The sequence below is a fragment of the Rhinatrema bivittatum genome, chromosome 1, assembly GCF_901001135.1.
Source record: "Rhinatrema bivittatum chromosome 1, aRhiBiv1.1, whole genome shotgun sequence".
Classification (NCBI taxonomy): domain Eukaryota; kingdom Metazoa; phylum Chordata; class Amphibia; order Gymnophiona; family Rhinatrematidae; genus Rhinatrema; species Rhinatrema bivittatum.
The window spans coordinates 39623069-39645037 of NC_042615.1; the positions used below are offsets into that span (position 1 = coordinate 39623069).

Below are 21969 nucleotides of genomic sequence, written 5' to 3' on the forward strand. Positions count from 1 at the left end.
TATAGCCTTGGGAAATCTTTGGACTTATAAAAGTTTGGTGAAAGGTGAAATAGAGGGATATATTCTTTAGAGTTTGTGTGTTCAGAGCTAATAAGTAAGCCAGAAATAGTTAATTCTTTCCCACCCACTCAACCCTTGACACTCTCTCATTAAAAATCAATCAGGGTCTTATCTAACTCATACTAGCTGATTTATTAGTAAATTCACCTCTAAATCTAAAGTACCGTATTTCCACGCATATAACCCGCGGGTAATGTGCGTTTTTACCTACCCCGCATGCCTCCGCGGGGTATAAACGTGGGCGGGTTATCCAGAAAAAATTTTACATGAAAACGACTAACAGAATACCTAACCAAAGGGAGACGTACCAGTATATCAGTAAACAAGCATGAATCAACTTTATTGTTATTGTTTAACATTATTGTTTCAGATTCTTATCTTTGTTGTTCAGAATCTGCTGCATTATTTGTAATTTTTATTTATTAAAACAAAGTTATATGGTATTTTGTTACTTTATTACTTCACTACTTTTAATACAGATTGTGAATCTTATCACTTAGCGGAAGCCCTACGGGAAGTTAATAGTAATTACGTTATATAGCGCATTTATAGGTAAAGCGTTAGTGTACAGAATGTTTGTATGAAAATTGAACAAATGGCAATATTAAAATAAAAAAGAAAACATTTAATTAGAAAACAACGTCCACTGAGCAAAAATTTCCTGATTCAGCTCTGCAGATCCAGCAATGTTGGGACGTAAGTCTGGTTAGTCTGTACGTCTGTACTTTTGCTGCGCTCTTTTTCATGATGTAATTTGATTAAAAGCATGATGCTTTTATTTGATGGACTCTACGTAAAAAAAGATCACCTAGGAAGGGGTACGCGACGACCTGAGCTTTTGCTAAAGGGTACGTATCAACGGTTCCCACTATTTTCTAAGGAAAAGCATGTGACTTTGTTAGGCCAACGGTTGGGCTTTAGGTCAAATGATGAAACAGCGCTTAAGTAATGGTTACCGATTATGAATGGGTAACCATTTGATTATGAATTCTCCCGGTTTCGATCTTTTGTTTATTTGTATGTCTTAGTTGCACACTATATCGTGATTGCTCCCAAAAAACCTTAAAGGTAAAAGGTAGTATATTTAACAAAACATATAACGACGATTGGTTATAATGGGGCGATCGGTATGGCTTCGTCGTTGAATATAACGGTAATCGGGCGTTGCGGGTTATATGAGGAGGCGGGGTATATTAAAACTTTCTTACATAAATCTTGAAAACCTGCGGGTTATGTGTGTGGGCGGGTTATATACGTGGGCGGGTTATTGTCGTGGAAATACGGTACTCTAATTCCAACTCCCTTAGTATCCTAAACTTAAATAGCAGATTAATCCATAATATATCGGGCTTGGGAGTGTGTCCGCCAGTGCTCGCGCATGTTCCCCAGCCCACCGATAGATGGCGCAGGCGGCTCCCTGACCGCCTTGGAGACTCTAACACGCCAGAGGTACAAAGGACAGTGGCCATCACGGGACAGGCAGAATATAGCAGAGGAGACCCTGGCACGCTGCGAACGGAACGCGTCCCGTGGCACACGCTCCATTCACAGCGAGGATGAAGGCCCAGTGCGTCGTTCGCGGTGAAAAGAGAAGGACCCTGTGTGCCGCGGTCGGTGTACCCAGGCCTTCATCTTCGCCGCGAACGGCGCCAGGCCTTGATCTTCGCCATGAACGGCAGAGTCTCCGGAGCCTCAGAAATTGACCTGTAGGTATGTTGTTCCTTAATGCACGTGGATGACAACTATCAAATGATAATAAAGTATTTCTATCAGTTTCTTTTTTGAATAAAGTGGTCTCAAAATGACCACCATTCACCGAAATTAGAATATCCAAAAATGCTATCCGAGAGGGATGTATACAGAAATTAAACTGAAAATTATGATTAAGAGAGTTCAGCCAATCTAAAAACATGAAGAACTGTATATCCGTACCCTACCAAATAACAAACACGTCATCAATAAATTGCAACCACACGGAAATACATTTAAACCATTCAGATGGGTAAATAAATGATTCTTCGAATCTCGCCACGAAAAGACACGCCAGACTAGGGGCCATAGTGGCCCCCATGGCTGTGCCCTTAATCATTTTGAGACCACTTTATTCAGAAAAGAAACTGATAGAAATACTTTATCATTTGATAGTTGTCATCCACGTGCATTAAGGAACAACATACCTACACGTCAATTTCTGAGGCTCCGGAGACTCTGCTCTACTCGTGCAGAGTTTTTGGATCAGGCTAGTTTAATGTCTGCTCGGTTTATTGCAAGAGGTTATCCCATAAAGGTGGTGAAGACTGCTTTTAAGCGGGCTCTATATGTTATTTCTTCCTCAGTCTCGTTCATCTGATGTCACTAATAATTGCATCTTACCATTTTCTACTTTGAGTCGGGCGGTTACAAGTATTGTTCGGAAACATTGGCAGGCCTTATCTCTCAATCAGTTGTTTCAGGGGCCCCTACGCTTTACTGATGTGGATCCAACAATATCCGGTATACACAAACCCTGTGGTAGTTGCTCAATGTGTAGTCACACGGCACTTTTGTCGTCATTCACACACCCGAGCACACAAAAAATCTTTTACCTGAGATCCATTTCTGATTGTACTACACATGGGGTAGTATACATTATTAAGTGTCCATGCTCTTTGTTATATGTTGGAAAAATGTCTAGAATGGTTAAAACGCGTATTATCGAGCATTGTTCTAACATTAGGAATTCCCGAGAAAATGAACCCCTGGTGGAACACTGGGCTCAGTATTCGCACACCATTTCTGATCTCTTTTTCTTTGTTATTGAAGTGGTTCCTCGTCCTCTTCGGGGAGGGAATTATGCTAAACATCTTGGTCGTAAGGAACAAAGGTGGATTTTTTCTTTAGACACTGTTATTCCTAAGGGCTTAAATCGTGAACTTGAATGGCATTTGTTCACTTGACTGTCGGTGTTTGATTGACATCCGTTCATCTGACTGCTAGTTGTGCTTCAGGGTCGGGAGAGCCTCTGATTGGCTCCCTGGAATCATGTGATTGTTTCACCTGAGTATTGCGCCAACTCTGTCTGGTTCAGATACCTGTCTGCACTGAGGTTCTATGCACTCCCTGCCATGCTTTAAATGTTTTGCACTCAGGTATGGTAACCTATGTAAATGTGACATGTTTTTAGTTCTGTGGGGTCGGTACTAAGTCCATTGTTTGTCCTGATCTTTTATATGTTTTCTTACAGTTTTGCTTTTGAAATATCTGGTCCCTCCCGTTGCAGCCTCTGGCGAAACATGGGACCGTATCGGGGGACGCTTCTAAAAAGATGCCTGTACTGTAAGCCAGTGGAGTTGCCGAATTAAATACAAAAATTTGACTACAAAAGTTTGCGTTTTGAACTTCTCTGATTTGGACTTAATGTGGGTGGTCTGCACTCTCTGTTTTGGATATAATTTGTTGAAGTGCAGTGGTTGCTTGCTGTCCTTTTGGTTAGATTTCAATTACCCCAATATTGACTGGGTAAATGTAACATCAGGACTTGCTAGAGACAAAGTTCCTGGATGTAATAAATGACTGCTTCATGGAGCAATTAGTTCAGGAACCAACAAGAGAGATTTAATTCTTAGTGGAACGCAAGATTTGGTGAGAGAGATAACGGTGGTGGGGCCACTTGGCAATAGTGATCATAACATGATCAAATTTAAACTAATAACTGGAAGGGGGACAATAAGTAAATCTACAGCTCTAACACTAAATTTCAAAAGGGAACTTTGATAAAATGAGGAAAATAGTTAGAAAAAAACCTGAAAGGTGCAGCTGCAAAGGTTAAAAGTGTTCAACAGGTATGGACATTGTTTAAAAATACAATCCTAGAGGCGCAGTCCAGATGTATTTCACACATTAAGAAAGGTGGAAGGAAGGAAAAACGATTACAGTCATGATTAAAAGGTGAGGTGAAAGAGGCTATTTTAGCCAAAAAAAATCCTTCAAAAATTCGAAAAAGGATCCATCTGAAGAAAATAGGATAAAACATAAGCATTGTCAAGTTAAGTGTAAAACATTGATAAGACAGGCAAAGAGAAAATTTGAAATGAAGCTGGCCATAGAGGCAAAAACTCATAATAAAAACTTTTTAAAATATATCCAAAGCAATAAACTGTGAGGGAGTCGGTTGGACCATTAGATGTCTTAGGGGTTAAACATAGAAACATAGAAACATAGAAATGACGGCAGAAGAAGACCAAATGGCCCATCCAGTCTGCCCAGCAAGCTTCCCTCATTTCTTCTCTCATACTTATCTGTTTCTCTTAGCTCTTGGTTCTAATTCCCTTCCACCCCCACCATTAATGTAGAGAGCGGTGATGGAGCTGCATCCAAGTGAAATATCTAGCTTGAGTAGTTAGAGGTAGTAGGGGTAGTAACCGCCGCAATAAGCAAGCTACACCCATGCTTATTTGTTTTTACCCAGATTATGTTATACAGCCCTTATTGGTTGTTTATCTTCTCCCCTGCCGTTGAAGCAGGGAGCTATGCTGGATATGCGTGACGTATCAGTTTTTTTCTTCTCCTCTGCCGTTGAAGCAGAGAGCTATGCTGGATATGCATTGAAAGTGAAGTATCAGGCACATTTGGTTTGGGGTAGTAACCGCCGTAACAAGCCAGCTACTCCCCGCTTTGTGAGTGTGAATCCTTTTCTCTTCTCCCCTGCCGTTTAAGCAGAGAGCTCTGCTGGATGTGTGAAGTAACAGTTTTTCTTTTCCCCTGCTGTTGAAGCAGAGAACTATGCTGGATATGCATTGAAGTGAAGTATAAGAATGGAGTGATCAAGCTAGTTGAAAGACATCAGGAGTAGAGGAAGGTGGAGGTAGTAATTTGGATATTTGGTTTGGGGTAGTAACCGCCGTAACAAGCCAGCTACTCCCGTCTTTGTGAGTGCAAATCCTTTTTTCCACATTTCCTCTTGCTGTTGAAGCTTAGAGTGATGTTGGAGTCACAGTAACCATGTGTATGTTTATTGAATAAGGGTATTGTCTCCAGGCAGTAGCCATCATTCTGGCGAGTCACCCACTCTTCATTGGCGGCCTCTTGACTTTATGGATCCACAGTGTTTATCCCACGCCCCTTTGAAGTCCTTCACAGTTCTGGTCTTCACCACTTCCTCCGGAAGGGCATTCCAGGCATCCACCACCCTCTCCGTGAAGAAATACTTCCTGACATTGGTTCCTGACATTGGTTCCTGACATTGGTTCCTTATCTTCTTTAGGGAAGATAAGGTCATTGCAGAAAGACTAAATGAATTCTTTGCTTCCGTGTTTACTAATGAGGATGTTGGGGAGATACCAGTTCCAGAGATGGTTTCAAGGGTGATGAGTCAGACGAACTGAACCAAATCACTGTGAACCTGGAAGATGTGGTAGGCCAGATTGACAAACTAAAGAGTAGCAAATCACCTGGACCGGATGGTATGCATCCTAGGGTACTGAAGGAACTAAAAAATGAAATTTCTGATCTATTAGTTAAAATTTGTAACCTATCATTAAAATCAGCCATTGTACCTGAAGACTGGAGGGTGGTCAATGTAACCCCAATATTTAAAAAGTGCTCCAAGGGTGATCCGGGTAACTATAGACCAGTGAGCCTGACTTCAGTTCAAGGAAAAATAGTGGAAACTATTCTAAAGCTCAAAATCATAGAGCATATAGAAAGAAAAGGCTTTAATGTAACACAGTCAACATGGATTTACCCAAGGGAAGTCTTGCCTAAAAAATCTGCTTCATTTTTTTGAAGGGGTTAATAAACGTGTAGATAAAGGTGAACCTGTAGATGTAGTGTATTTGGATTTTCAGAAGGCGTTTGACAAAGTTTCTCATGAGAGCCTTCTAAAAAACTAAAAAGTCATGGGATAGGAGGTGATGTCCTTTCGTGGATTACAAACTGGTTAAAAGACAGGAAACAGAGAGTAGGATTAAATGCTCAATTTTCCCAGTGGAAAAGGGTAAACAGTGGAGTGCCTCAGGGTTCTGTACTTGGACCGGTGCTTTTCAATATATATAATATATATATAATATATATAAATGACCTGGAAAGGAATACGACGAGTGAGGTAATCAAATTTACGGATGATCCAAAATTATTCAGAGTAGTTAAATCACAAGCGGATTGTGATACATTACAGGATGACCTTGCAAGACTGGAAGATTGGGCATCCAAATGGCAGATGAAATTTAATGTGGACAAGTGCAAGGTGTTGCATATAGGGAAAAATAATCCTTGCTGTAGTTACATGATGCTAGGTTCCATTAGGAGCTACCATCCAGGAAAAGTGTTATAATTAGTGAAGTTTGGGTGGACCCTTGGACACTGTGGCAGCTGACCACGCCCACAAGGGGGGAAGTCCCGTGAGGGGCCACAGGTCAGGCTCAGCTTAGGACACAGAAACACAGAGACTGATCTTTTATTAGACAATGTGAAGAAGCCACCAGAGGTGGCAGTGGTGAGCAGTGGAAGAAGGCCGGCTGGGCTAGTATCCCTCAGGTGCTGGAACAGCGACTCCTCCGGTAGCAGTGCTGTAGTGGAAAGAACTGAGAATAATGAGTACAGTGGAATATGCACAAAGCCCCAGTATGGAGAACATCAGGATAGGGAGAGGAGCCCCTCGAGGCGCGAGTACCTGATCCCTGAGAGGCTAGAAGAAGATGTACTCACACAGCGGTTCCAAGTAGGAGATGGCACTAGGGCTGGAACGGAGGCAGGCCCTCGAGGAGCGAGTACCTGGTTCCAGGGAACAGCTCTGAGGTGAAGATGGTAGTACTCACTGGTGTTGAAGATAGCAAATCCTTCCAGGCAGAGGAGAAGATAGGAGCAGGCAGCGAGACAGGGAACATGGGCCCTCGAGGAGCGAGCACCGGTTTCCTGATAGCGACCTGAAAAGCAAGTGAGGCCCCCGAGGAGCGGGTACCCCGTTAATGTTAAGAATTCAATGGAATTGGAGCAGAGTAGCTGGGTACGGAGAGCAAATCCCATCCGTAAGGAATTCCCTTGCTAACTCAAAGGCTAGCAAACAACGTAGGCTTTAAATATCCGGGCAGCGTGACGTCATCACAGGGGGACGCTCCTGAGGTTCGTGCCAAGTAGGAAATAAGAGTGAGGGCTGTGCGGCGCAAACTGGCTAAAAGACAGGAAACAGAAGTAGGATTAAATGGACAATTTTCTCAGTGGAAGGGAGTGGACAGTGGAGTGCCTCAGGGATCTGTATTGGGACCCTTACTTTTCAATATATTTATAACTGATCTGGAAAGAAATACGACGAGTGAGATAATCAAATTTGCAGATGATACAAAATTGTTCAGAGTAGTTAAATCACAAGCGGATTGTGATAAATTGCAGGAAGACCTTGTGAGACTGGAAAATTGGGCAACAAAATGGCAGATGAAATTTAATGTGGATAAGTGCAAGGTGATGCATATAGAGAAAATAACCCATGCTATAGTTACACAATGTTAGGTTCCATATTAGGTGCTACAACCCAAGAAAGAGATCTAGGCGTCATAGTGGATAACACATTGAAATTGTCGGTACAGTGTGCTGCGGCAGTCAAAAAAGCAAACAGAATGTTGGGAATTATTAGAAAGGGAATGGTGAATAAAACGGAAAATGTCATAATGCCTCTGTATCGCTCCATGGTGAGACCGCACCTTGAATACTGTGTACAATTCTGGTCGCCGCATCTCAAAAAAGATATAATTGCGATGGAGAAGGTACAGAGAAGGGCTACCAAAATGATAAGGGGAATGGAACAGCTCCCCTATGAGGAAAGACTAAAGAGGTTAGGACTTTTCAGCTTGGAGAAGAGGCGGCTGAGGGGGGATATGATAGAGGTGTTTAAAATCATGAGAGGTCTAGAACGGGTAGATGTGAATCGGTTATTTACTCTTTTGGATAATAGAAAGACTAGGGGGCACTCCATGAAGTTAGCATGTGGCACATTTAAAACTAATCAGAGAAAGTTCTTTTTTACTCAACGCACAATTAAACTCTGGAATTTGTTGCCAGAGGATGTGGTTAGTGCAGTTAGTATAGCGGTGTTTAAAAAAGGATTGGATAAGTTCTTGGAGGAGAAGTCCATTACCTGCTATTAATTAAGTTGACTTAGAAAATAGCCACTGCTATTACTAGCAACAGTAACATGGATTAGACTTAGTTTTGGGGTACTTGCCAGGTTCTTATGGCCTGGATTGGCCACTGTTGGAAACAGGATGCTGGGCTTGATGGACCCTTGGTCTGACCCAGTATGGCATGTTCTTATGTTCTTATGAAACACACACAGGCAGAAGCAGCCTGAAGACAGGATAGTTTATTACTCTATATACACTCTGCCTTTCAGACACTTCAAAGCAGATTATATTCAGGTACAGCTAAATTGTCCAGAAGACAGACAGAGGGAGCTCCAGGGGAAAACACTGCCTTAAGGTGGAAAGAAAGAGAGAACAAGAGTTGATTAGGGGATTGTAAAACCAGAAAGAATTGGAAGCATAGGGCTGCTGGGAAATGTAGTTTGGAGATCCTTGGCAGAGAATCAATTAGGATGAAAGTAGCAGCCACATTAAGGTGTGGCAATAATTGGGAGAGACAGCTAATGACAGAGCTACTGTAGAGAATCAGTATCAGGCCGATACAGTACAGTACAGATACAGTAACCTGCCCTTGGACGCGTGTTTTCCCTTACCCCTTATTCAGTAAGGGGAGGAAAACGCGCATCCAACCCGCGGCACCTAATAGTGCCCTCAACATGCAAATGCATGTTGATGGCCCTATTAGGTATGCCCGCGAATACAGTAAGTAAAATGTGCAGCCAAGCCGCACATTTTACTTTAAGAAATTAGCGCCTACCCAAAGGTAGGCGCTAGTTTCTGCCGGCACCGGGAAAGTGCACAGAAAAGCAGTAAAAACTGCTTTTCTGTGCACCCTCCGACTTAATATCATGATGATATTAAGTCGGAAGTCCCGAACTGTAAAAAAAGTTAAAGAAAAAAAAATGTAAAATGGGCCGGCGGCTGTCGGGCCGAAAACCGGACGCTCAATTTTGCCGGTGTCCGGTTTCCGAGCCCGTGGCTGTCAGCGGGCTCGAGAATCCACGCCGGCAAAATTGAGCGTCGGCTGTCAAACCCGCTGACAGCCGCCGCTCCGGGCTAAAAGGAGGCGCTAGGGACGCGCTAGTGTCCCTAGCGCCTCCTTTTGCCCGTTTCTACCGCACCACCTAATTTGCATACTGAATCGCGTGCACCGGCAAATGGCCGGTGCGCGCGCCGGGAGAGCAGGCGTTCGTCCGCTCTCCCACGGACTTTACTGAATCGGCCCGTATGTCTCTTAAGGGAAGCCGCACTGCCCGTCAGACAGAGAGAAGGAAAGCCTGCCAGCCAGCCAGGTGGGGGAGCCAGGAGAGCAGGTTCACCCAGACTCAAATATAGATATGCCCAGGGCCTTCAGTAAGGGATTTTAAAGCTGCAAATGTGTCCTCCAGTGTATCTTACTGGGGTGGTCCAAGTGTCTCAGGATAGGAAGTGAAAGCTATTGAAATGAACACTGAAGCATGGAATAACATTGCTTTTTACTGCAAGTGGCTGGCTCTGAGCTGGGTATTCCAGAGAACAGTGAGAGGATCATGCGGAGCCCAGGTGATGGCCTATGACAGGCATGCATGACTGGAAGCCCCGGCTTGTTTACCCATTGACAACAACTTCATCACTCTATTGAAGAGCTGAGGTTTTTTAAAATGAACAAGCAACAAGCATATTGGTTGTTCTGCCTCAATGTATGCCATGGCTTCGCTTAATGTTATGGTTAAGCTTATTTATATGCCACCCCTTATCCAGGGTGGCTCACAGCAAAGCACACACAATAAAAGTAGATGAATAAAACAAGATTAAAAACATAAAATAGGCCGAACGCCTAAAAATAGTAAGAGACAATAAAAACCTAATTAAGCACCTCTCATAACAACAATTACACAGCTGAACATGGGCAGAATATGAACTGACCCTAAAGCAAAGATAATATACCTTTAAATAATAGGCCTGATCAAAAAGTAAAGTTTTTAATTCTCTCTCGAAGGCCTTCAGGCAAGTCACATATCTCAACCCATCAACCCTGCACCTGAAAAAGCAGATTTTCAAACAGATTTTCGAACTTCATGTACATGAACCTCCTTGAGGTTCATGTACATGAACTCTGTGATGAACATGATCTCTGTGATGAACGCAACGCTCTCAATGGACAATGGTGGAGATCCATGGTGTTGCTGTTAGGACCTGGAGCGTGGACCCTTGTTCTGAGGTAGAGTCTGTGCTGCTGCGAAGGAGGAAAACCCTCGTCGGTCTCTACCGTCAGATGGCGAGGCCTGTTGAAGACGTAGAGCGACCTTCACCCTGTAAGCACGTGATCCCCCCAGGAGGAGCCTGTAGGGACACGGCCGCTGGGACTTAGGCGACTCCCTGAAGATGGTCTGGATGCAGGCGCCTCCAGCAGGTCGTAGGGTAGTCTCTATAGAGAAGTTGAAGCAAATCCAAAAGCCAGTCCAGGGGTCAGTGTCCAGAGAGCGGTCCACAGCCAAACCAGAGATCGGAGTCCAAAGCCAAACCAGAGGTCGTAGTCCAAAGCGTGGTTCTAAGCCAGTCCAGGGGTCGGTGTCCAGAAGAATCAATCCAGCAAGGAGGGCAAAGCAGAAGCAGGACGAAGAACCAGGATACCAGGAACTCAGGAACCAAGCGAAGACCTAAATACCAAGGCAAGGACTGAATGCTCAGCCCTAGCCTTAAGTACAGGAAACCGGGGGAGGAGCTTCAGGGGGAGCCATGACACTTCCTGTCATGGCTCCTTTAAGAATTCTCTTCAGCCGCGCACACGGCCCTAAGGGGCAGAGGAGGAGGAGCCAGATTGCTGCGGAGCCACGCTGCCGACAGCGACGGCAGCGGCCAAGAGGGAGAGAAGAGGAAGGCTGCCCCCGTCTGCTGGCAGCCTCAACCACGCCGGCGATCCAGGTGAGTTTAACTTCACTGCGACCGTCAGCCTTGCCTCAATCGCGGCCGACCGCGGCCGGCGGCCATGACACCTGGTCCCGGTTGCGGTCTGCCAACAGTTGCTGTGTGAGCTTTGAAATTATGCACCAAATAGGCTGTCTTAAATTTAATTCTAAAAGCAATAGGACGCCAATGTGATCCCTAATTGGGAAGCTAGATGTAAGGCAGGCAGCAGCCTTCTGTAGAAGCTGCAGGGACTTGATAACATAAGTAGGGAGACCTAGGAGCAAGATGTTACAATAGTTGATCACAGGTTTTAAGGCCTGGACTACCAATCGAAAGTCAGTGAGTTGCAAAAGTACCTTCAAAGGCCGTAGCAGTCGTAGCTTATAAAATCCAGATCTAACCACTGCTCTGGTTTAAGGAATGAATGACAATTTGGACTCAATAATAACTCCTAGACTTTTTGCTTGATCGACAATTTTTTAAAATCACATTCCCATCAATGGTCATTGATATAATGGAGCCGGAACGGATAGGCGATGTTGTAAAAACACATTCTGTGTTTTTGACAAATTTAAAGCTAGTTTAATTTGTGGTTAGCCAGGAACTAATTATAGGCATACTGGCTGAAATCCTGGTTTGTATTTCAAAGCAGCTACCCTTTACTGGGACACAGAATTGTATGTCATCTGCATAAATTTGGAAACCCTCGCAGAGGTCAGCCAAAATCGAACACACGGGGCTAAGTAGATATTAAACAATAAAACCGATAAGGCTGACCCCCGTGGGACTCCTGAAGGCAGTGGAAACCATTTTGACCTGGTCTGATGAGGAGAGCTTAGGTTCTCTTCATGTTATAGAGCTAGCCCTCTGTGACGGAGTGACCTTATTTTCCCTCTTTAACCTGTGCAGGACCATGCTAGATGAGAGAGAGAGAGTTATGCAGGCGGGACCCTGCTGGGCAGGGAGAGTCCTGAGGGCAGGATAAGAATGTGAGCCCAGCTGGGATCAGAAGGCCTTGGCATCTCCTGTAACATATTCTGACCTAAGGTGAAGCTGTGAGCACACTGCTGAAGTTAAGCAGTCTACATGCTGTATTGTGAATGCTGTTTGAAATGCTATAACAAAGCTAAACTCTTGTGAGGAAGAGGCTGGAATCAGTGTGGAGTATATCTCCAGCCTGAAGTTATTTGGCTATCCCACCCCCTCCTTATTGGTTGTTGTTTAAATGTTGCCGGGCTTCTGATTGGTTCTGTTCCTTTTTGTTCCTCCTCTGTCTGTAGTCTCTTGCTGCTTCCTATTGGTCTTTTGTCCCTTGGAATCCCTGGGAGACCCTATTGCCTGTGGAAAGTTCAGTTTGGCACTGGCTCTAGACAAGCTTGCAGCTCTCCTGGAACCTCTGCAAGCCCCTAGAAGCATCACTTTTTTTTCCACCTTGCTTCCTTTCCCGCCTACTGCTGGTTCCAGCTATGTATCGGCAGTCACACATCCTCAAAGGCTCATCTGCGTTTGACTGAGCTCTCAAAATTCCTCATCACAGCTGTAACAGTTCTTTTATCTGTGCAGTTATTTCAATACCATACCATTTCGCAGTGAAAATCAAACTGTTTATCATTCAAGAAATGTTTTGGTATTAAGATTTGGGTTTTCTCTCTAGACTTTGGAAGCTAAAAAGGAAGTGGTTTTAACTTTCTGTATAGGCTCATCAAGCTAGGTCATCAGGAGCTGAGGACAGTACAGCGGTGACATTTCAAAAATGCTCCTGGGGATGAGAATCGCAGTGGACTTATAAATGGCAAAACTCTTTATCCAGATGGCTTGAATCAAGAAGCTCAAGTGGCAAACTTTCCCGCAGTACTCAGATTTCAATACTCTGATCAATGCATGTTTCATTTTGTTCCTATTTTCACTTTTCATTTTATATTTCTGCCTATTTGTAGCCCTTTTACTGTTGTGTTGGGTGCTGCACAGAATGGATACAAGCTTTCTTCCCTGATTGGCTCTTTTGTCATCATGTGATCTAACGTTCATGCTTTATATGGACTGACTGACAGTTGCGTCTGAATACTAATGTCTACAGATTTTTTTTTTTATTTTATAGGATCATCTGACCTAGTTGGCTGCCTTTTTAAATTTTTGTACTGTCTGACAGCAGAGTTCGTGAGACTTTTGGCAGGCTCATTCAGCCAGATACAGTTAAGCAAGTATCTTAAAGAACTGTGTTGTTCGCAGTGTAGTGTTGGCCTTTGCCGATTTCTGGGATTTTGTTTGTTTTGTGATTACAGCCATTTGTTTTTCAGTAATTATGTGTGTTGCTTACTTATAGGAACTTACATAGCTGTGTGGGATACAACTTCTACTTTCCTCCTTGACAATTTCAGTGAAGGCAAAACCTGACCCCTGTCAGAGTTTAATTCTCTGGGGAATTGCCAGCTTTCTTTCAGTGTCTGCTGTAATGGTTCTTGCAGCTTGGATGTTGTGTCAAGTATGAACTACTTCCTATAAAAAAAAATCTTTTCAAAGACAAGTGAACTCTACACAATTTTGTGTTTTTACATATAAGGAGTGGTCAAACATTTGGCAGCTGGGATTCAATGTCAAGAAGTGCAGAATCATGCATCAAGGAGCTATACGTGATGGGGAGGCGAGAGACTGATGTGCACAGACCAGGAAAGAGGCGTCGGGGTGACAGTGTTGGATGATGTGAAAGCGGCAAAGCAATGGGACAAGGTGGTGGCTGAGGCCAGAAGAATCGAAACGGGCATAACCAGCAGGAAAAAGGAGGTGATGGTGCCCCTGCACAGGTCCTTGGTGAGGCCTCACCTGGAGTACTGTGTTCAGATAGAGACAAAGAAAGGCAACCAAAATGGTATGCAATCTGCATCAAAAATCCATATGAGATGAGACTGAAGGACCTAACCTGGAGGAAAGAAGGGACGGGGGCATATGATACAGGCATTTAAATACTTGAAGGGTATAAACAATGCATGGGAATAGAGCCTTTTGCAACGGAAGGAAAGCTTTAGAACGAGGGGTCATAATATGAAGCTCCAAGGGGGTCGGGTTAAGAACAAGGTCAGGAAATTATTTCCTCACCGATAGGGTGGCGGATGCTTGCAATGCCATCCCGGCAGAGGTAGTTAAGATGCAAGGAAGCCGGAGAAGTGCTGCTTAGACCCCTGACACAGAACTAGCACTATGTCGGGCCCTATCTTCGGATGTACAACAAACAAGCAAGATGAAGCTAGGTGAAGAGAAATAACCTTGATGCCCAGAATATAAGTTATTTTAAGTGCATAATAAAGTTGAAAAAAAAACAATTGGAAATTTACAGAAATGGTAATAAACAACCACCTGATTATTCTGTGAGGGAGTCCCCAAATGGCCAAACAAAACTTAATCTAACCATGATGAGATCAAGGAATAGGGAGTACAGAAACCTCTCTTATGGCTTAATTAGGCCTTGTCCAATGATGATAAATTAAATTCAGTGTATGACCTACACTCTATATGGAAAAATTAACCACCTGCAAGTACCCAAAAACTGCCATACTATCTATGAAGAAAGCTATCATATCTTATCCTTCTGATCCACCAGAATATTAAAGTCTCTCAAAATCAACATATCCAGAAAATCCAAAGAAAGCTTGGCTAACAGTAAAAGCCAGCCCTCAATCTGAGCCCGATCCCTATTCCGGGCCTGCTAAATCAATAACGTATTCACCCTTAAATGAGAACAAACCCCTACATAAAGGCCTCCTTCCACCTCCTGAATAAGGACTCTTAACTCTGAATAAGTCTTTCAAATTTAAAAGCCACCTCCCACGCCTGCCACTTTGGTTTCCCTATCCTAGAATCACACTCATGAAAATTAACCGGGAGCGCCCAACTTCCTGCCGGCAGCTGCATCTCGCCAGCGGTCCATGATTCTGTAATTCCCCAAACGCTCTAACACCTTTACCAAGAATAAGATCGAATAAAGCTAAGGAACCATGCAGGGAACGCATCGAAACAACCATCCTCTCTACGGGCAGTGGCAGCAGACATCCACCTCTCTTCCCTTGAGCAGCTAACTGCCTATTATTTCGTTTTCTATATTCCCTCTACTTCTCAGTCGCTGAATTCAGTCTCTGATCCCACTGAAGTGAAACCCAGGAAACGTCTCTCATTAAACCGTGTAGACAGTACATATCCTATTATGAAAACCACCCAGAACCCCTGCTCCCCTGTCAAACCCTACATCCCAAGGATTCAAAGATACGATTCTAAGGCTTGTGATCAGCCTTCCGAAAGTTAGCAGATCTAAAATCATAAAACGCCCTGACCCCTGAATAACTGGTACACAGTAAAGAAGATCTTCCACGATCTCCCACTACACTTTATGAGTTACATCTGCCCGGCACCTTGATTATTCCTCGCCTACTTACTGTGTAACAAGTACCAGAACGTGTGATACATCACCCACCACTGTACAAAAATACATCCAATCCAGAACAGGGGCTTTGATCAAAAGAAATGCTGCCTTGCAAAGGCAGAGCAGTGGATTAATTTAAGGAAGGAAGCAAAAAAAAAAGGGGTTTTAAGAGGAAGCCTGCTTTGCTCCTGAAGTTAAACTCGGTAGTTTGGCTCCAGTCAGGTTGGCTCGGCCTAAGGTACCACAACAAGAGACTTTTTTTTTTTTCAAGCTTGGTTGTATAACATTATAAAATATTGATTTTTTTGTTTCTGTTTCTGGCCCGATCCTAAGAACCCAATTAAAAAAAAGAAACCGCAACAACAAACCTTGACTCACAGTACGTAAGTGCCCTGGGTGTGAGTTGGGGGAGGAAGATAAGGGGAAGAGAGGCAACATTGTTAGCCGGGTTTCCTGGTTGGTCGTGGCCCAGCGATGGCCGTGCTTACCGGGATCCCAAGCGCTTTCAAGATGTTCATCTTACACATCGGACAGGTGCGGTGATCCAGCAGCCAGGGGTCTACGCAAGCCTTGTGAAAGAGGTGCCTGCAACAAGAAAGGAGAGAGGCTTCAGCATCCGGAAACATCGCCAGGCAGCTTACAGAGCTGGCAAAACAATTCAGGCATTATCCAGACGCGCTGCTTTCAAGTCTCAGCTGATCTGGGCGGCCGTGAAACGTCAGCTCTAGGAGACACAGGGAAAAATCAGTAAAGCCCTAAAGGAAGCCCTTTTATTAATCCAGCTTGGTCCCATGCTCGCATCTTTGCAGGGGAAAAGAAAGGCCACGACAGGAGCCTCAAAAGGAAGAGGCTCCTTATAGGCAACATTTAACAGGGCAAACTGAAAGTCCCAAGGTTGGTGCGCTGCACATTTCAAAACAGACAAATTGTTAAAGCCTGCGCAGCACTTTGGCACAGCCGATCCAAATGTTGGTTACAGCATGTTAAAATGCTGCATTGTGGGTGCATAGCGCTATTCGAGTGCAATATGTAAACAAAACAGATTACAAGTCCGGCATGGACAAAACATCCCCCTATCTATTCTCCTTTGTCGCCCTGATCTTGCCGCTCGGCTCCACTCTTCCACAGCAAGCCACATGTCCACGCCCAGCTGGCACAGCTTGGCATGCCACATGCTGGGCTTTAGAGTGCAGTCCACACTGCCCGAGGCAGGAAACGCTTTCACACAGAGACCGTGTTCAGGGTCCCCACAAAGTAGATGTTATGTTCTCAGAGAAGCAGCACTCTTGCATTTAAAAAAAACAACACAAAAACCTGGCCTCCAAACTATATGTTGCAATTACGAACGACTTTAACCTCTCATGCCACAAAACTTAGGATGAAGGCTCTAAAGATCTAAATGCTGGACTCAGTAGACAAGAGTGAAAAGCAATTTCAGGCTTCTAACCTCTCTAGAAAAAAACCCCAAAAAAGCATAGCGTGTATATTCCATGGAAGAATCTTCTTACAAGCATCTCTGCAGGTCTCATATAAAACCGGTTTGGTTCCACTGCATTGACAATAAAACCTCTCAGAAATGCTGGAAAGGAGGCAATGATGCGGGCAGCTCTCTGCTAACAATATCTGGTGGCGCTGTCCTCGAATTTAAAAGTTCTGGGATGGATTGAGGGATGGATTTGGTTGGCCACCACCACTGTGCACCAATTTAAGTGCTGGTGCTACGCCCTTCCCCCACACCTGCCAAAAAAAACCTTCCAAGATATGCGCAGCATCCCCCAGATCTTGGCTTCGCTAGCAATCCTCATAAGTGCTGTGAGCGTGGGGGTTAAGCCTATGCCCACAGGCCTCGCCCCCCCAGCATGCAAACCCTGAATCAGGAGCAGGGCCTGGGAGCTCCCTGCGCTCTGAGGAGCGCCGCTGCAGCTGAGATCCTGGACGAGCGGGCAGTGGAGGTGGCAGCGGGAGGGGCACCTTCCAAGGCCTAGGGTAGGATTGCAGGATGGCAAGGGCGCAGAAAATCTGCCACCCTAGGCCCAGGTCTGTGCGGAAATCCAGGCCCAGATGCGGTGAGAATTTTTTTTTTTTTTTTTTTAAATACTCAGCTGGGAGTTGCCCCCCACCAAATATTCCTGTTAAACTTATGGCTGGATTTCCAGCAGTTGTCCCAACATCAATGCTTGAACAAAATGAGTTATCAGCAGTAGTTAAGCATGGAAAGAGAAAAACACCACCAAAAAAAGATCTGCGTGGCTTTTCAAGGGTGCGGAAGAGTTGCCATGATCTTGCAAAGCCACACAGTTGCCTTGCATTTTTGCTTAATCATATAAAAGTAATAGTTTCCTATTTTTTTCCTGTGGTTATGGAGCTGCAAGGAAAATATGGGTCATCGTCTGTTTTTGACGCTTGATTTCTTGTAAGATTGGGTGAGAATACATAAGATGCACTGAAAATATATGGGGGCAGCTTGGTTTATTCTTTCCCTACCTTTTCTGGTAATAAGTATTCTTGTGCCTCTTGTATAAAGCAGAGCTGCTGATCTGTAATAGGTATAGACAAGGGTGACCAAAATCGTGAAAGGGATGGAATGGCTCCCCCCCCCTATGAGAGGAAGGCTAAACAAGTTATCGCTCTTCAGCCTGGAAAAGACACGGCTGAGGAGAGATACGATAGAAGTCCACAAAATCACAAATGGGATGGAATGGGTAAACAAATCTGAGAAAGTATTTTTTTTCACTCAGCACACAATTAAACTGTGGAATTTGTTGCCAGAGGATGTGGTGAAAGCAGTTACCACAGCTGGGTTTAAAGAGGGTTTAGACAAATTCTTGGAAGAAAAGTCCATAAAACATTATTACCGTATTTATTTGTTTTTATATACTGACATTCATTGGAATATATCACATGGGTTTACATTATAAAAATAATAAGACTAGGGTGTCTTATTATTTTTACATTGTAACATTATAACTTTATAACATTGAGGGCGTAAAAGAACTTAAGGCTAGGGTACATTATAGTTAGTGCATTATAACTTATAACATTTTAACTTGAGACTAGTGGTCTTATTATTGGTATATATTAACACTCAAAGCATTGAAAGATAGTAACTGTGAGACATAATAATAGTATGAATAGGAATCTTTGATTGTTCAGGGGAAGGGTTAGAGGGAGCTGCTAGGGGGCATGGGAGGGGGAGGAATTAGTCTGTGTGCTTGTAGGCTTTTCGGAATAGCCAGGTTTTCAGGTATTTTTTAAATGATTGGGTGAAGGGTTCCAGTCTTAGTTGGGTGGGCAGTTTGTTCCAGAGGGCAGGGCCCGCTACTGAGATAGTACGTTCTCTGGTGGAGGTGAGATGAGCTAATTTTGGGTGAGGGATGGTGAGTAGGCCTGTGTTTTGAGACCGGCAGGTTTCTCTGGTATTCAATGGGATGGGGGGTGTCCTTTAGCCATTTGATTTTTTCATTGTTGATGGTTTTGTGCAGGAGGGTGAGGATTTTGTATTGTAACCTGTACGTAGCCATGAAGACTTATGGAAAGCCACTGCTTATCCCTGGTTGGGAGCAAGAAGGATTGACTCTATTCTTTGGGATCCTACCAGATACTTGTGACCTGGATTGGCCGCTGTCAGAGAACGAGCTGCGCTTGATACTTTGGTCTGACCCAGTATATCATTTCTTATGTTATGTTTTTAAGAAATATTCTCAGAGAACAGTAGGATGTCAGTTCTCACATGTGGGTGACATCAGATGGAGTCAGGCTTCTAGAATATTTGAATATGCCACATTGAGCATATGCAGCCCTGACTGTATCTCCACATCCCACGCAGAGCCACTCAGTCCATGATAAAGCTAAGATTTGCAGAACTAATTCCAAGTGGAGGCAAGAGGGTTCAGTGAGAGCTGACATCCTGGTGTTCTTGGAGGCCAACTGTTACAGGTAAGCAGTTGTCTGGACTGTCCAGAGTCTCATTTCTCCTTCATTTCGGCTAGGACACTAGAGGTGAATTGATGGCTGACACCTAGATCACTAGAGGCCGCCAAAATTCCTGGAGCTGAGGCGAGGATGTGGTTAGTGCAGTTAGTATAGCTGTGTTTAAAAAAGGATTGGATATGTTCTTGGAGGAGAAGTCCATTACCTGCTATTAAGTTCACTTAGAGAATAGCCACTGCCATTAGCAATGGTTACATGGAATAGGCTAAGTTTTTGGGTACTTGCCAGGTTCTTATGGCCTGGATTGGCCACTGTTGGAAACAGGATGCTGGGCTTGATGGACCCTTGGTCTGACCCAGTATGGCATATTCTTATGTTCTTATGTTCTCCTTCCCATGAGAATGCTTCAGGTGATTCACAGCTGCCACCAGAATGTCCACACTTCTGTCATCGGGCATCAAAAACTGCTGTTGATGCATCTTAAGTCTTCGCCAAATGCACGTCATTGTTACTCTGCGATGCTGGCACTGAAGAAGTGGAACCCTATGCTTTCTTCGGGTGGGGGGAAGTAGAGGAAGGTCTATCTGCACGGTGCTTTCTGGTGCTCAGTGTCGAAGGGAATCAATGCCTCCCCGATGACAATGCATCGCTAATGGCTGATGCAGCTCCTGGGCTCTCTGATGTCGATTGGCCGGACTTAAGTCTCCCAAAGAGCCTCTGCACGAGCTCCAGCCAGGAACGATGTCCTCTAGGGGTCACGGTATGATACAGGGAGCAGCCTGAGCTGTGGTTGGCTCATTATCTGTTATACAGAGGGGACAAAAACTTGACCAATGTCGCTCTGGGGCACTGGAAGTGGTGCATTATGTGACAGACAAAAAAATTACAAAAACCTAGAAACTGGTTAAAAAAAATAAAATAACCCAGAGGGCCCTATGAAAACAGCTCCTAGGGCTCGAAGAGTCATCTTCCACTTCAGCAGCTGAGAGAGATGAACCTGCAGGCTCTGCGGAAAAGATGAGACTGAAGGGGACTCGAAGGGCTTGCGGGAGTGCGGTCAAGGATGGACATACCCAGTGAGAAATGTTTAAAGCTTCTAGAAGCCTTAAACTCTACACTTCTGCACTGGGCTCCATCTCATGATGTCACCCATATGTGAGGACTGCATCCTGGTTGACCTCAGAATGTTTTATAATTAATGCATTTTATTTATTTTATTTATTTATTTATTTAACAGCTTTTAATATACCGGTGTTCGTGCGAGCACATCACGCCGGTTTACAATAAACTTGCGAAAGGAGGAAATTACAAAAAACAGGGAGTGGGGGATGGAGCAGGTTTGAGAGAAAGGGTGGGGGGGAGAGGGGGGAAAGTAAAGGAGGAAGAAGATAGCAGCTGAGAAATTAAAAGGAACGTAACATTATTTACATGAGAGGCAATAAATGAGGGATAAACATTGTTACAAAGTTACAGCGGATAATGAAAGGAAATATGGATTGTATGGAGTATATATATGGAGGCTTATTTACGGTAGTTATGGCAAGTTATGAGGAAACATATATATATGCTTATTTAAATATATATATATATGCATATTAAATATATACCTCTTTGTTATGACTAGAAAGGGGCCCTTAATTTCCACTTAGGTGTGTGATAACAGGTAAACTATTATTGTGCTTTGACATTCTATGATCTCTGTTTGTTGCTTTAGTTCCTTTAGAGGTTGTTGTTTGTTTTTTTTTTTAATAAGGTTGTATATCAGATCCAAATAAATAATACATTTTTTTGGGGGGGATAAGTTTTTATTTTTTCCTCTTCCTGTGTGATTTGGCGTGCAGTAAATCTTTTGTTATATTAACTCTGACACATATACCCCATCAAATGTAATGAAAATAAAAAGTAAACAAAAATAAGACACGGCTTTTACTGCACATCAACTATCATTCATAAATCCTTTCTATATTATGCATTCTTCAATTCACTGTCTTTTGCTGTTCCTCTTGCTTTTTTGGTACATTGAACTGCCTGCCTGCCCCTAACACACTGTCTATGGATATAAACTCGTTTTATATTCTAAACAAAGGTCAAAAGATATCTTCTTGTCTTTTCTATGCTACATCATCCCAACTAATTGGCTTCTCTCAATCTACTCATAACTCTCACCCTCTCCGTGTAAACTGCACTTCAGTATACTCACTCATCAACATCCATATTTTGACAGATATTATCATTTGTGGATAATGTAAATGCAAACTAACTGGGAGATGCATCAAGCCTCAGTAGGGCTCTAACGCCCGTTAAACAGTTTGCATCGCGTGAAACAGCAGTACTGTGGCATTATCGCGCGATATACGTGATATTTTGCATGGCTCTGTCCAGATTCCCTCCCCTATTAAAATGAGCAGCTTTGCAGGCAATTTGCACGCATGAGGAATGCTAATCCATGAAAAGCTGCTCATTATTAGTCAATTCTATGTTAATAATTTATCGCGGTCGGGCCGAGAAAGTGGCCGGCCAGGATAAATTAGCACCTCCCCCCTGGGTTCTGTTAAACGTAATGTTAGA

The 21969-nt window shown here is 43.8% G+C and overlaps 1 protein-coding gene across 2 annotated transcripts in view; it reads right to left on the minus strand.

The window, feature by feature from the left end:
* The window catches only part of RNF150 (ring finger protein 150), a 345956-nt gene that overhangs the window by 53840 nt on the left and 270147 nt on the right, over window positions 1-21969 (minus strand). For both annotated transcript variants that reach the window (XM_029597504.1, XM_029597457.1), the window contains exon 5: window positions 15960-16056. In XM_029597504.1, coding sequence (XP_029453364.1) covers window positions 15960-16056 — 97 coding nt within the window. The remainder of the gene's footprint in view (window positions 1-15959; window positions 16057-21969) is intronic.